Below are 13894 nucleotides of genomic sequence, written 5' to 3'. Positions count from 1 at the left end.
CTGCTACCACACTATGGCCATTAAATGCAAGCCTTTAGATACTTGGTCAAAACATATGGTAAATACAGCATACCAATTACTTGAGTGCAGAGACAGAAATTAACTTACTTTAAGCTGACCTATTTCTTTAAACTTGTAAACTTCAAATTCCCAGAGTTCTGTGTTTCTGCCCAGAATTTTCTGGCACTTTCTGGAAGGAAGATGAAAGGGGAGAGAACAAAAAGTAGGTACATAGAATAATACAAATGTGACAGCATTACTGCAAGGATTCCTTTTTCTTTCTTCTCCCTATACAGACACTTTCAAAGGTGACTTACTTTGGCAACCATCGCTTCAAGCAGAGCATGCCAGGTATTCTTCCTTTCAGATCTTACAATTTTGTTGCATCCAAGAGGACTTAACTGCTTACTATGCATTCACCCTTATTGATTAGGGCCATATTAGCTTTATGAGTGAAGTTTTTAAATCTCAGCTGAGAAAAATTGAGCGCTTAAAAAGATATGCTTACGCTTACACATACATGAAAACACAAACCTCAGGTAATTTCTGATCCTTACTTTAGATACCCATATTTGACATTTTTGTTTACACCCACATAACCACAAATTATTTTCTGATAGTCTTACATGTAATGACACACTAATAAACTTAGATTATCAACATCCAAAGAAAATCTTAGTTTTGAAAATCTAGTGTGACTTTGAAAAATCAAGGCTGTCTTTCAAAAATATATATGCCTCAATTCTAGCTAAACTTCAGAAAGTTTACAGTAACTTTTGGGTCACTACAGGCAAGAAAATATAGGACACAGTAATACATCTGTATGTTTTGGAACTTCAGAAACTCCAGAACACATAGAAAATCAACATCACAAAATACTTCAGAATCAATAATTTGCCTTTGTTTCGTGCGCCCTCCCCCTAACACACTTTAGCCAGCAAAGAAAATCTAATAATGTTACCGAGCAGCCATGTCATACTCTCCTTTCTCCACTAGGTGATTTATATAGGCTAAGCCAATGTCCTAAAGGGAATAAAAATAAAGAATTAGTTACAAAAGTTTGGAAGTCAACTACTTGACTGCCACAATAACTATCATTCCAGTTGTATGCACTGCTGTTAAGTCAAGCACCAGGCCCTAAGTGGATACCCTGAGTTCTCCTTTAGATGTAGGGCCCACAGAACAGTCAATACAATACTTGCATAGACCACTCGTGTTCAAATTAAGATGCTCTTTTAATTAATTCTCATAACCTCACAGATGCTGAGAAGACATATTAAGGATTGTTCAAAACACATAGCTGATCATTCAGTGCTTGCATTAGTTATCCCAAAAAGAAAAACACCAGCCATGGTATGAGACACTTACTTTGTCAACACAAAGTCTGCAGGTGGGAAAAACATTGGTTGAGAATATAAATCCTAGTGCTGCTCCATAAAGTAAAGGCACTACCAAGAATTTAGCAAGATTATTACGTATTATTACATACGAAATTCCCCTTCTCAAGAGTTTATCACACAGGTCAGCTGTAAAATTTTTCTGGTAAGTGTTTAATATATTAAAATTTTGGCAAAATAGCCATCCCTTCTGCTGTAATCTCAACACTGGTCTCAAACCCAGTGTACCCACTGCATAACTTAAGAATCACATCACTAAAAGCACATTGTTTCCAGGACAAAAAAAAAAAAAAAAAAAAAGAGCTGTACAATAAAAACAACTCCTTGTTTCCTACAAAAACAAACATTTGGGTCTTCTGAGGCACAACATAAATTTTTGATCAATATCAAGGACAGTACCAAGCGGAGCAGAATATGAACAGAGGTATCCAACAACTTCAATTGGCCAATCTACTACAAAGTTTAAAAAAAAAAAATAATCATGCACATACACCAGATTTTAGCATTTCATTCCACTATAGGAACCACCTTTGTATTTTCAACTTCACCATTCTCAAGAATGAAGATTTTTGGCAGCCTCTTTCTCCTGCAGGCCAGCTCCCCAGTGAGCAGAGAAGACAGTGTAAGGAAAGGAGCTGTACATCTGTGGTTGTTTAGGACCCTTGCATTCTGCTCAAGAGACGCAGAGGGGCAGTGATCATTACTGCAACCTAAAAAATTCTCAAGACCACCAGACAGGTTGTGAGTGTGGTGTCATTGGTCTGATAGCTGCTGGGCAGTGAGAACATGAGTTGTTTTAAATCCCTGTACCACTAATCCTTCACTTAAGGCTTGATGTCAACGTTTTTTCCCTCAACATGTTCTGTGGGTTTTGCATTAGAGACCAAACACTCAACAACTCTGCTTGTATGTACCCACACTGAATTTCATCCTAGCAGAGCAAATTTCTGCAAACCAAGAGAAAAGCTTTTTTTTTTTTTTCTTTCTTCTCCTAATGTATTGCCAAGGACCTCCTTTAAGAATTCTTTACATCTTTTGCAAGGGTCACAGAGCAGCTAAATCATACAAACTCTGTGATAGGTGATGGCATGCTATTAGGTCTTGATTCAACTTCTGGACTACACGAGAAGAAAAGAATTTTTAAGACATACTGATATACAGTGGGTATATTATAGCAGTGATCTGGCTAAAAATTAAACACATCTTCTAACACTTTGTACTTAAATACAAACTTCCATTTAAAAATGCAGCAGTATTAATGAAATACCGATGTGATCACACTGATGTCAATTCAAACAAACAAACAAAAGAGCTAAAACTAGCGATGCTTTTGTGGCTATTACATTACCCCCCTTCTTTTCTCTTAAACATCGAGAGCCTTTGTTGCTCTGTGAAGGGACTATAAACATGGGAAATAACTACACAGGAGAAAAGGAGCTTAACTATGTAAAATGATGAGAACTGCAAAGCAATACGAGAGCTAGGTGTGAAACTGCAACTGAATTTCAATAGCATTTAAAAGGTCTTCCAATTGCACCTTTTAAACTCCTGCCAAAACCCTGTCACATGTACAAGGTAAAAGTTAGAGAAATGTGTCACCCCCCACCCAATCTCTTAATATTGCAATACTGTGTGTTACTTGAAACAACAGCAAATTTAATACAGAAGTAAAAGCAAACAAAAACCCCATCAGCAATCAGAGAAGTGGAATTCTCTTCTTTTTAATGTCAATAGCACCTTCATAAAATCCAGATCCTTTCGTGTTTCACATCCTAGCATTCCTGTTCTGCAGCTGAAACCAAGAAATCGAATGCTAGTTGGAGTATGCCTAACAGCTATTGTCTGGTGCAATACAGAACAGGGAATGTATTTGTAGTATCTCACAGCATTCTAAAAGACGTCAGATATTTTGTTTGAATAGAAGTTTTGAGACTTACCAAAATCTTGTGCTTTTTTATGGTTTTCTGACTGATCTCAGCTGCCATCAAAGCTTCCTATATTAAAAAAGTAGAAAACAGAGATACTAGCCAAATACACAAACTTTCAATACAGAAAGCTCTAGAACTGCATAAATCAACTATTTTTCAGAGCAGGGTGTTTGAAGCACTAGAATTTTTTAATGCCATGGTTGGATGAACAGCTTTGAATTCATACTCAAACAAAAGCAGTCAACCGAAAACTACTTTTGTTTCCATCTGGGTTCACTCCACATTACTATATTAGGATCAAATCGCAAGATTACAACAAAACAGACAATGCAATCGCATTGGATCATTTTCAAATGAGAACCCTTCACTACCAAAACCTGTGAAAAAAATCATCAGGAAGGGGGGTGGGGGAAGGCTACCTTTCACTTCCGCAGACCAAAAGTCTTCTCCAGACTGATTTATATTTAAGTACCATTTGCCGTTCTACTTCTTTCAAAGAAACAAAGCTGGCACTTTTACAAACAAAATTAAAACTTTAACATACATCATAACACACAATCTATCTACTACCTTGAATGGCTTTCATAAAGGCACACGCACAGCTGTCACTTGCAAATTACTGGAGTCTTCAGGGACCAAATGCTGTGATTTACATAAACTGCAAAACTGCACTCATCATATGAGTTTGCCATTCAGATGCAAAACAATCCACAAGGATTTAAACAAATCTGCATGAGGAATATCATGACTGCATTAACAAAAGGAATACATGCTGAATGGCTTTCCCGCATATTTTTTTCTTATAATGGGCATCCAACAAATAACACGTAAATAAGAATTTGCAAGTTACTTTATGCATCGTAACAAGTGTTCTAAGTCATTAACTTCAGGACATCAGGAACTGGAACAGTAGGTGCATGATACTGTCTGTAAGAATTTATTATTATTGTTTTAGGTGTTTAGATATACATGCTTAAACACACCAATATTTATGCAACCAAATACTGAGCTGCTTTTTTCCAAGGGAGCTGTATACCCTTGTTTTTTAATATCAGCTCTGCTTTTTGGGGAGTAACACTACTTTGAGCACCAATACCTACAGTTCGAGCCTGTATTATTTTACTTTTAAAAGCTTCAGCGCTGAAGGTAGGTAACGCAGAGCAATGCACAGTACTCTAACACAACCTTTTATAGTGGAAGTAATATAGAATGGGAAAAATCTAATATCGCTCATCAAGTCCATCTCCCTTCCCTCTTTAGTTAGGATAGATCTAGAAAAATACCCACGTAGCTCATTAGTTAACTGTTCTGCTGCTTTAAAGCCAAAAACCAGCTTTAGTAATTTTCAGTGATAGCTAACACATTTCATATCTGATGCTGAGAGCAGCATTCACAGCATCTAATTCAGCTATCTCACTTGGGTACAATTCCGATGAGTTGTTTCAGTAGGAAGACTAACTCTCCAGAGAGATGAAGAGATGTATAGTCAACTCCTACCCTTTACAAGCATTTTGTTAATGACTACAGGAACAGAAACTATCCAATCCAAATGACCTAGCAAAGTTCATCATGCCACTCCAATTTCCAAACCAAGAAAGCCTGAAGGAAAGAATGTTGTAAAAATTACTTCGTATTTCTTCTTTTCAAGAAGCCAGTCAATGTGGTCATCTTGGTCCCGCTCTTTAGCCACAACCACATCTCTTGGGCTGATGATATAAAAAAGTGATTCACCTTCCGAATACTCTGCAAATGCATACAAAGTTTTATTATTATTACATTTTCCTTAAGTAAAGCCCTGCTTTTTAGTACACCCTTGAGGGGAATTTAGAAAGAGGAGATGCAAGGAAGACAGCAAGGCTACACCTGCAGAACATGCTTGTTTGGGAAGCTGTATTCTCCAATAAATTAAAACTGGTTTAAATGGCAAAACATCTTTAAAAAAAAATAAAAAAATCACTACAGCTTATTGCAAATTCTGATTCATCCACTATGTGTAAACTTTATGATGGTTTAGAACACATTATTATACTTTTAGAGGACTATTACACTACACAGCCTGCAATAAACTTATCCTCCCCATCAAGGTCAAGGCCATCAAAAGCATAAATGATAGATGCCATAACCCCTGGGGACACAGCACATCATTACAGCAATGCATTTGCAATGCTATAAGTTAAGGTTATATGTATAATGCATTTGCTTATACCATAAGCCTTTATTTTTGAGTAAGCTCAAAGTAAAAATGTACTTAAAGGTAAAAATCAGACACAGAAGATGACTGTTCAGAATAGTTATTATTTCCACAGAACCCATGAAGAAACACCATCAATATTTTGTAGGTACAGGAAAGAAAACCACCCCCCATCCTTTATCTGTATCTACACATGCATACAAATACACTCCTGAACTGATAAGCAATTCACATAATAATGTTTGTTTTAAAGCCATCAAAAAAATTTAGCCTTGTCAGATTAACTAGAATATTCATTAAGCATAAAAGTACAACTGTGGACATCAATGTTCTGCTTAGGGACAGGTATAAAGAAATCCCAATTCTATTGATAGCAGCAGAGATATTTTGGAGATCTGGAGGAGATATACTATACTTCTAGTGGCTTAGGGGCATTGATGTACACAAAGAGGCCTGCCAAGCCTATGATTTGAAGCATGCTGCCAGAGAAGATGCTTAAAAATCAGATTCATGGATTTTAAAAGCCAGAAGGAATGTTTCTGTATAACACAGGCTATATAATCTTCACCAAGGAAATCTGCATCAGCTTTGCCATGCATCTTTCTGAACTACAACATATATATCAGAAAACCGTCCCACCTTATTTAAGAGACTCTGGTATATATTGTGCCAGGGCTTAATCTTCCTGCCTGTTACATAATTAAACTTATCTTCTAGGCTGAACTTGCCAAACTCCAGTTTCTATTCATTACATTTTACCATTCTGGGGTCTGTTATACACCGACAGCTTTGTCAGTACAGGGAAGCTAAATATCAGTGTGCCCCTTTTAAGTTGATCCAGGTGCATCTTATTTATTCCATCTTTGTCTCTAAAGGAGCTTTTCCAGACACTGCACCACTCATTTCACTATTCCTGAAGCCGTTTGAGTCCAAAGAGACACAAGAGCTCCAATGGATCACATATTGAATACATCTCCATCAAAGATACTGCCTTCCACGATACTGGATGTTACACAAGATGTATATTTCTGCCTTCCCCAGTATGTCTGACTTAATAGATGGCATTACAAATCATGATGTTTAAATATACACATTTGTTTTCTTTCATGTGACTGGTTCTTGTGGATTTCCACTTTACACTTCAGTGTCATAAGCAGTTATAGATAGTTATTCAAGGAGATGGCATAAAAATGAAAAAGGAGGCCGAGTCCTCCCAAATCAAGTCTTTTTTAACCAAGTTATGAAAATAAAACAACATTAAGAACACTTACCTAAATGATAATCTCTACATTCATTTTCCTGAAATCCTCGTACTGTTAGTGCATCAGAAGAGATCTCTTCACAGGACTCAGGTAGGGGTTGTACAATATCCAGTCTAGGCCTTGCACAACACTCCACTTCCTAGAAAAAACACCAACATCTTAGTTGCATCCTACACGATTTAGCTTAGTAATGCCAACTGATGGTCATCTACAAATGAGGCTGAAATTCAACAGCTGCAAACATTCCTAAAAGCCCAGTACTTTGCACTGGGTACTCAGTTGCGAACCATACAACCTGCAAAGTTGTGCCCCACAGAGTAGCTGTAATCGCATCTGAAACACAAAGGAACGTTATTCCTAGTCTTGGCTTGCTTCCCTTGAACAGATCAGCAGAGAGGAGGTTTAGACAAGACACAGGTCTAACCCTTCCCCTGAGTTTGCTTGCTATTTTTCTGCTCTTGGTCACAGAAGTTGTCAGGGCTATCACAGATGATCATCAACCATTGCATTCAACAAGCAACAGAACAATTTAAGACACGTTCTCAGCTGGGCCCAGTCCCCGAAGGACAGAGCTCTATGAATCAATGATATTCTGGTACCAAGATGAACATGGGGGTTTTTTAGCTAGTGTTTAAGTTTGCACTTTTAAGCATCCAGCAGCAGGAGGGAAAAATTAATCTGAGAATAATCTAAAACCCTTGCTGTGCCGATGATTTTAGAGTAACATGAACTTTAAAGTGCAATGTAGGTGGTAATGGTAAGACATAATGGATTTTCATCTTCCATCCAAGGGAAACCACTGTCTTCAACTAGCTCTATTTTTAATTAAGTCAAGGTCCAAGACAATCCCCTAATTTCTACTTCTGGCTGTGAATTATAACAAAATGCAGAATAAAAGAGCAAGGAGACATACAAAGTGGATTTACACAGCTCTAGCCTACCCATTTGGCAGCAGCACCACTCAGGTATTTTCTCAATTGTGCTGTTCCAGTGCAAGTGAGAAGAAAAAAAAAAAAAAAAAGAAAAAAACATCAAAGCAAGCCATGAGTTCAATTCTGATCCAATTTGTAACAAATAGGAAGCTGTCGTTTGAAAGCTGTGAAATCAAGCGTAGGAAGAACAGTGTTCCTCACAACCCAACAGCATTTGTAGCGAGCGGCATTTCTGCTGCAAGCTCAGGCAGCTCCGGCTCCATGGAGCCAAGACAGTTACAGAGGGGTTCCCACCACACCAGGGCACTGACATGGTGTCAGGGAGGAGAGTACTTTTGTTTCCTTACTGGAGTTACCCAGAGGACTGAGAAGTTATCGAAGTCCAGCATTTGGAGTTTGTTTAAAAGGCTAATTAAGAGCAAATACATGAAAAAAATCTCTTTCCTATGTTCTATTACCATTGTATCACCTGAAATTCTCTTTTCACCTTTCTTTCCTGAAGCAGTTAGAATGACTTTAACCTTTATCAGTCACTACCTCCTTTACACTAGTTCCTTTCCCATGCTGCTACTTCATTAACGGTGGCTTCCCAATTTCCTTGCTCCCTAGCATTTCAACCCATTTTTTCCTCCCCCTTCCTTATCCCATTTGTTTACCTCCTTTTCTTTCACCAACTCTCCCACACCAGAAGACTACTGCACTGGCTCTCTTGGGAGACACTGCCGTGACATTATTTTTCTCCTTAATATAAATAAAGAAATAATAATCTGACATCCTGCAGCAGAGCTGGAAGCTAACCCTATTGATTTCAGCAGGCTTGAGCATTTGTTTGAACCTACAGCATTTCATTGCCTAGCAACTTGTGCACCCAGTTGCTTAAGGTTACTATGGTGATGGTTGTCTAATGCAGACCTACTATCAAAGAGATGATCAAGAGCATCTGCCGTTCTCACACCGCAACTTCAAGGATTTCTTCCGCTGCCTCGCCTTTTATTTGGCAATATGAAATAAATGTTGGAGAGTGACACGGCACTCACCTGCGCACAGGAAAAACGGCTGACATGAATTCTAATTTCTACCTATCTACACACGTATCTGGGTGTACACAACTAAAGGTCTTGGAAGCAAGGGAGATGATGCCACTTCCTCGCAATCATGCATCCTACACCGCCACAGTGGCTCTTATTGCTTGAGTTGATCAACTTCACTACTCTCATTTCTTCTAAGATGCAGTGTCAGCAAGCCCCTCTTATGGCTGAAAAAGATTCTTCTTTTCATCTGGTGCAGAAATAGCAGAAAGAAAGAGAGAAAAGGAGAGAAAGGGGGGGGGGGGGGAGGAGAGAGAAGGACTATCTAGAGACCTCCTCTGCCTTCTGCAAGAAATAAAGGAACCCAGACAGGACTTCTGAAAGGTTAAGTACACTAGTCTTCAACATCACCTCCACTGACCTTATTCTGTAGGTCAAAGAAGTTTCAAGCACTGTTCACTACCAGCAGACTACAAATTTTTTCACAGATAAACAGATCTGCGTGACTAGTTTAAGGCCCAACTCACAGGGCAGTTCAGTGCTGTGAAGAAACTCTAACAGAAAAACAATTACCGTTTTTTCGGAAATCTCCTTTACATATGAAAGTATAACAAGCTGGTCGCAGAGAGGCGCAAGTCCACTGATATAGAATTCGGTGTCAAACTGGAAAACTGAAATACAAGAAAGACAACAGATTGTTAAATAAGTGAATGTGTATGAACTACTTCCTAAGAAAAACACACAACTGATTTTCAGTGGCAATCAACAGCATGCAGTAGCACTTCAGAGAAATAAAGACTCAATACATATAACAAACCTACAGACTTCCCAGTTGGATCAGCAAGATGAAAAATTACATTTAACAGATTAAATTCCATTAAAGCTTGCAAGAATAAAGGTTTGTGCTCCAGGACATGCTAGAGATGAAACATTTGAAATGAATGGTCAGCCTGATTTTTAGTAATCACATTGAAAAAAAGGAAGAAAAACCAAACCCAAACTCAATAAAACAGGTAATAAATAGAACAACTTCATTGGTTTGCATATTCGCAGCAAGTTCATGTGGCCGTAAGAGAATAACACCTGCTACATCTATTGGTATGATATAAGAAAACACAAAGGTCATTATTTATTTATCATCACTATAAACATCACAGGAAGATTTACAGATACCCTCATTACAAAGAAAACATACAGTTGAATAGTCCCTTGTTCATAAAACTGAAAATGTAATTTCCTAAAATTGCCCTTGAAATCGAGGCAGTTATGTGGTGACTATTTTGAGAAAGAAAAAGAGAGCTGAACTGTATTTACAAAAAGGCTAATTAAAGCAGACCTCTGCCACAGAACTAGCTATTCAGTTTTATTCTGCTGGATTTACAGTGCAGCCCTTTTTGTGGGCTCCTCTCTCATGGGGCCCAGAACAGGAATCATCCAAGTGCTTATATTAAAAAAAAAAACTTATAAGCTTTTACAAAAATATCAGATACATCATCATTTGCTCCCAAAACATTGTTTTAGGAGAATCTAAGCATAAGTAGAAAAAAAAAGTTTCCTTGCTTACTGCTTAGCATGCTACATTACTAATATCTACTGTTTATTAAAACAGTTACTATTTTAGCAAAGCAAACAGAAAATGCAGCATAATGACACTAAAAATAAAGCTAATTTTCTTTAGCTAATAAGAAGGAACAGTAGAAATAACTGTCTTCCTGCTAAAGAAGAAAAAAATACTGTCAAGTAAAGTACAGATTTGACACCTGTCTCTCAATGAATAAGCAAACACTGTTTTTCTCTTAAAGACTGCTGACACTTTGACATCACTGGGGGACCAAAGCATGGCACAAGGCTAGAGCACTCAATCTATTCTAGGAGAGAATAGGTTTACATTTGTAATCCTGTACATAATTATTTTGTTCTAGCCTGCAAGACTGATGAGATCACTTCGACTGTGTCACATATTGCACTGAGTAATGATTTTAAACAACCCATGTCAGAAACATCTACATAATATATCTTATTCCCAGTTTACAATTTAGTATTTGGCATTTTAAAAGAATATGGAAAGCAGGAGGAAAAACATGGAAAAGAAAAAACAAAGTGAAATCCATAATGCTGGCTAGAAGAACAAGCAAAGAAACTTTCATTTCAGCTTTAAAAAGTGACACGAGAAGGCTCTCATAGGCATGTAAGATAATGTGGTTTGAATTTAGACAGGAAAACAGTGTGGTGAATGGTACATTTATAAAGACTATGGGGACAGTTTTAAAAAAAAAAAAAAAAGTGTGTTTCTTTGACTTTCACTGGAACTTTAGTTCCTTTGCCAGTGAAAATGTTTGTAATGTCCACGTAATGGTGTATTTAGGATCAAGCAGCAGTAGTGTTCCAAGAAAAAATAAACAAATAAATAAAACCCACCACTTCAAGTTTTGTTTTTAAATAGTTTAGTTTCCTTGGTTTCACTTTCAGCTTTCTCTCAGCTCATCCTCCTCAAGAGGCCTTGTTGAAACACAATGCTCTAGCTCTGCTGCTACAGCCTTGAACAAAGAGTAGCTGGCATAGACAGTGCTTCTTGACCTGATAAAAACCTTTGATGCAGCTAATCAAAAAAGTCTTACTGAAAAAAATTACAGAAGTTATAGCTGCACAGAACACTAATACGTTAATTTGACTTACTCTCTGGATACTTTGTTGTGGTCATGGGGGAAAAAAAATCCAACTTAGAGGCATTGCAGAAATGCTGTTAATTTGAAAAGGATCCAAAACAATTAAAACAAATGTAGTGTTGAAGTAAATGGGAATGACCGAGGTACAGCCATGTGTCATACATGTTTATGCCTGTCATAAGAGAAGATGGAAGATATGCTGACAGTGGATCTACTCTATGTTCAGCATCTGTGTAAGGCTGTTAAACAAATTACCAGGAAGCAAAAAAGAAGAAACCTGTACATCTTTTTTGTTGTTCATTAAATTAAATGTATGAAATATATCACATTACAGAAATAAAACAATATATAACTACATTATTTACCCAAACTCTATACAGCAACTTTCTCTGAAATTTAAAGATATACACACACACACGGTGGATTGAAACTAAAAGAAGTCTGTTTTGTTTTATCAAATCTCAAAAAGCAGCCCCTGCTTTTCCACTGCAGATTTATAGAGTGAAATTCTGGTTACAGTCAGAGGTTTTTGCCATTGATTTCAATGGGGCCAAGGTTTCAACATTGTCTTCTAGGAAAGTAAGCAGGAAGCTGAACTAGCACGCAGAGAATTAACATGAAACTTAATGTGTGGAAAAAAAGAAGGATTGGGGGGGGGGGTTTAATTCCATATGATATATGAAAGAAATTGAAAAGCCAACACACAAGCTAATTTTTAGGTAGCCCAATCATGTATCAACATCAGCAGAGCCACAAAGCACCATGAACTGGCCGAGCTTACCTAGAACTCTGGTGCACTGTTAGCTGATGGGGTGATGCCACTACACATTCCCAAATTACCTTTTAACCAGCTACTTCAGGTACCTCTGCAAAATTTGCAGTCATTGCTGTAGGCAACAACACAGCATACCCTTCAGTGTTTTCAAGACAGTATCTCCACCACCACTGCTTTTACTGAACTAGGTTATTTACGCAAAACAAAATATAATACAAAATTGCATGTTTTGATTAGGTAAGATCATGTGCATGCAGTTGCATTTTATATAAAATATAAAAAGACTTTTTTTTTTTCTTTTTTCCACAATATGTGCATTCAGTTCCAGCTAGAGGACCAGAAAAGGTCCCATATAAGTACCACTTAAGCTGTCTTTAGATGGATAGAAGCAAATCACAAAGCATAAACATATATACATAGTATATTTTTATTGAAATAAAAGAATATTCTTACTTTTAGGTACTTACTTTAGTACTACCCAACTAATCCTTGAAGAAAATACAAATCTCATATTTTTTTAACGTTCATATTTTTCTCTGAAAACCTTCATATTCGAACACCTGCCCCAGCATTTAAGTATTTCCTAAAAAATGGTTTCTATCTCCCATAAGACTCCAAACAGCCTTCATATATTCAAATTTCCAGGGCAGACCTACCTCTGACAAGAAGCCTGAGCAGAAAGCTCAGGATGTGCTCAGTTAAAGAAATGTCAACTGTGACTCAAAAGGAACTGTAAACTTCTGGGGAGGAGCAGTGAAGTAACCCACATGAAGGTCCTTTATTTGGGCTTGAATATCCTCAGAACTCCCTGCAAATTTTCTACCTGTACTACTATATGTGAAATCAAGCAACTATTTACCTAATCATGTATATATTGTGATGGCATTTTAATTGACTATCTTTTTCCTTGAATTTCAGTAGGAAGAGCAGTAGAGTAAGACTAAAAATCAATGGCGGGTCCTATACATCAACAATTAGCAAAAACTGATGCTTCCAAACTTGGAATTGACACCCTCTACTATTTATTTATAATCAAAATGCTTGGAAAAGTCGTATTCATATTTATTTTTGTTCGAATGTTGAACGTTCAGAAAAGCTTTACAGAAAATTTAGCAACCATTAATCAATCATTCTATATATAACTTTGAATGCCACACAGCAAAGAGGATGAGCATTTTCATTAAAGCAAAGCAGGGCAATGAAAATGATACTGTTAATTGAATATGATCACTGAACAACAAAAAAACCCACCTAGGCTTAAAATCAAAACTCTGTAAAGCCTCTGTCACTGAAAGCTGTTGCCTTACTACTTGCTACCAGCACAGAATGGAAACAAGCAAGAATTTTGCTACCAAAACAAAACAATTTCTCTCAATTATAGTATCACACTAATCAGAAACATCAGGAAAAAAGCCCACTACCTCATCATGCTAGTATCATCCATCTGGTGAGGTCTACTCTTTCAATTAAATTAGAAAAATGTTTTGTCTACTGTAAGCAGTGTTACAATTTGCTGTTTTACCTGCAGTCATATTTTGTGTAATAGAAGTGCTACCATGGTGCTTAAATTGTCTTACCCCTATTCCATCTCACACAGCAATAAAAATCATCTTTAGAAATACGGCAATTCCCTGTACAACTCTCTAGCTACAGACACACACAACCTTTAAGGAAATCCCGCAGAATCCTTGATGACAACTGGAAAGTCAAGAGCT

General features: G+C 37.2%; 1 protein-coding gene across 5 annotated transcripts in view; it reads right to left on the bottom strand.

The window, feature by feature from the left end:
- VPS41 (VPS41 subunit of HOPS complex) overlaps positions 1 to 13894 on the bottom strand; it is a 121251-nt gene that overhangs the window by 36313 nt on the left and 71044 nt on the right. For all 5 annotated transcript variants that reach the window (XM_052796178.1, XM_052796187.1, XM_052796168.1 and 2 more), the window contains exons 11-16: positions 9312 to 9409; positions 6788 to 6917; positions 4953 to 5068; positions 3335 to 3391; positions 962 to 1023; positions 109 to 190 (exon numbers count right to left, since the gene is read on the bottom strand). In XM_052796178.1, the coding sequence (XP_052652138.1) occupies positions 109 to 190; positions 962 to 1023; positions 3335 to 3391; positions 4953 to 5068; positions 6788 to 6917; positions 9312 to 9409 (545 nt within the window). The remainder of the gene's footprint in view (positions 1 to 108; positions 191 to 961; positions 1024 to 3334; positions 3392 to 4952; positions 5069 to 6787; positions 6918 to 9311; positions 9410 to 13894) is intronic.

This window comes from Harpia harpyja, chromosome 1 (genome assembly GCF_026419915.1).
Source record: "Harpia harpyja isolate bHarHar1 chromosome 1, bHarHar1 primary haplotype, whole genome shotgun sequence".
In the NCBI taxonomy this organism is placed as follows: Eukaryota; Metazoa; Chordata; class Aves; order Accipitriformes; family Accipitridae; genus Harpia; species Harpia harpyja.
Note: the sequence above shows the minus strand (reverse complement) of the source record. Positions and strands in the feature narration are given on the sequence as shown.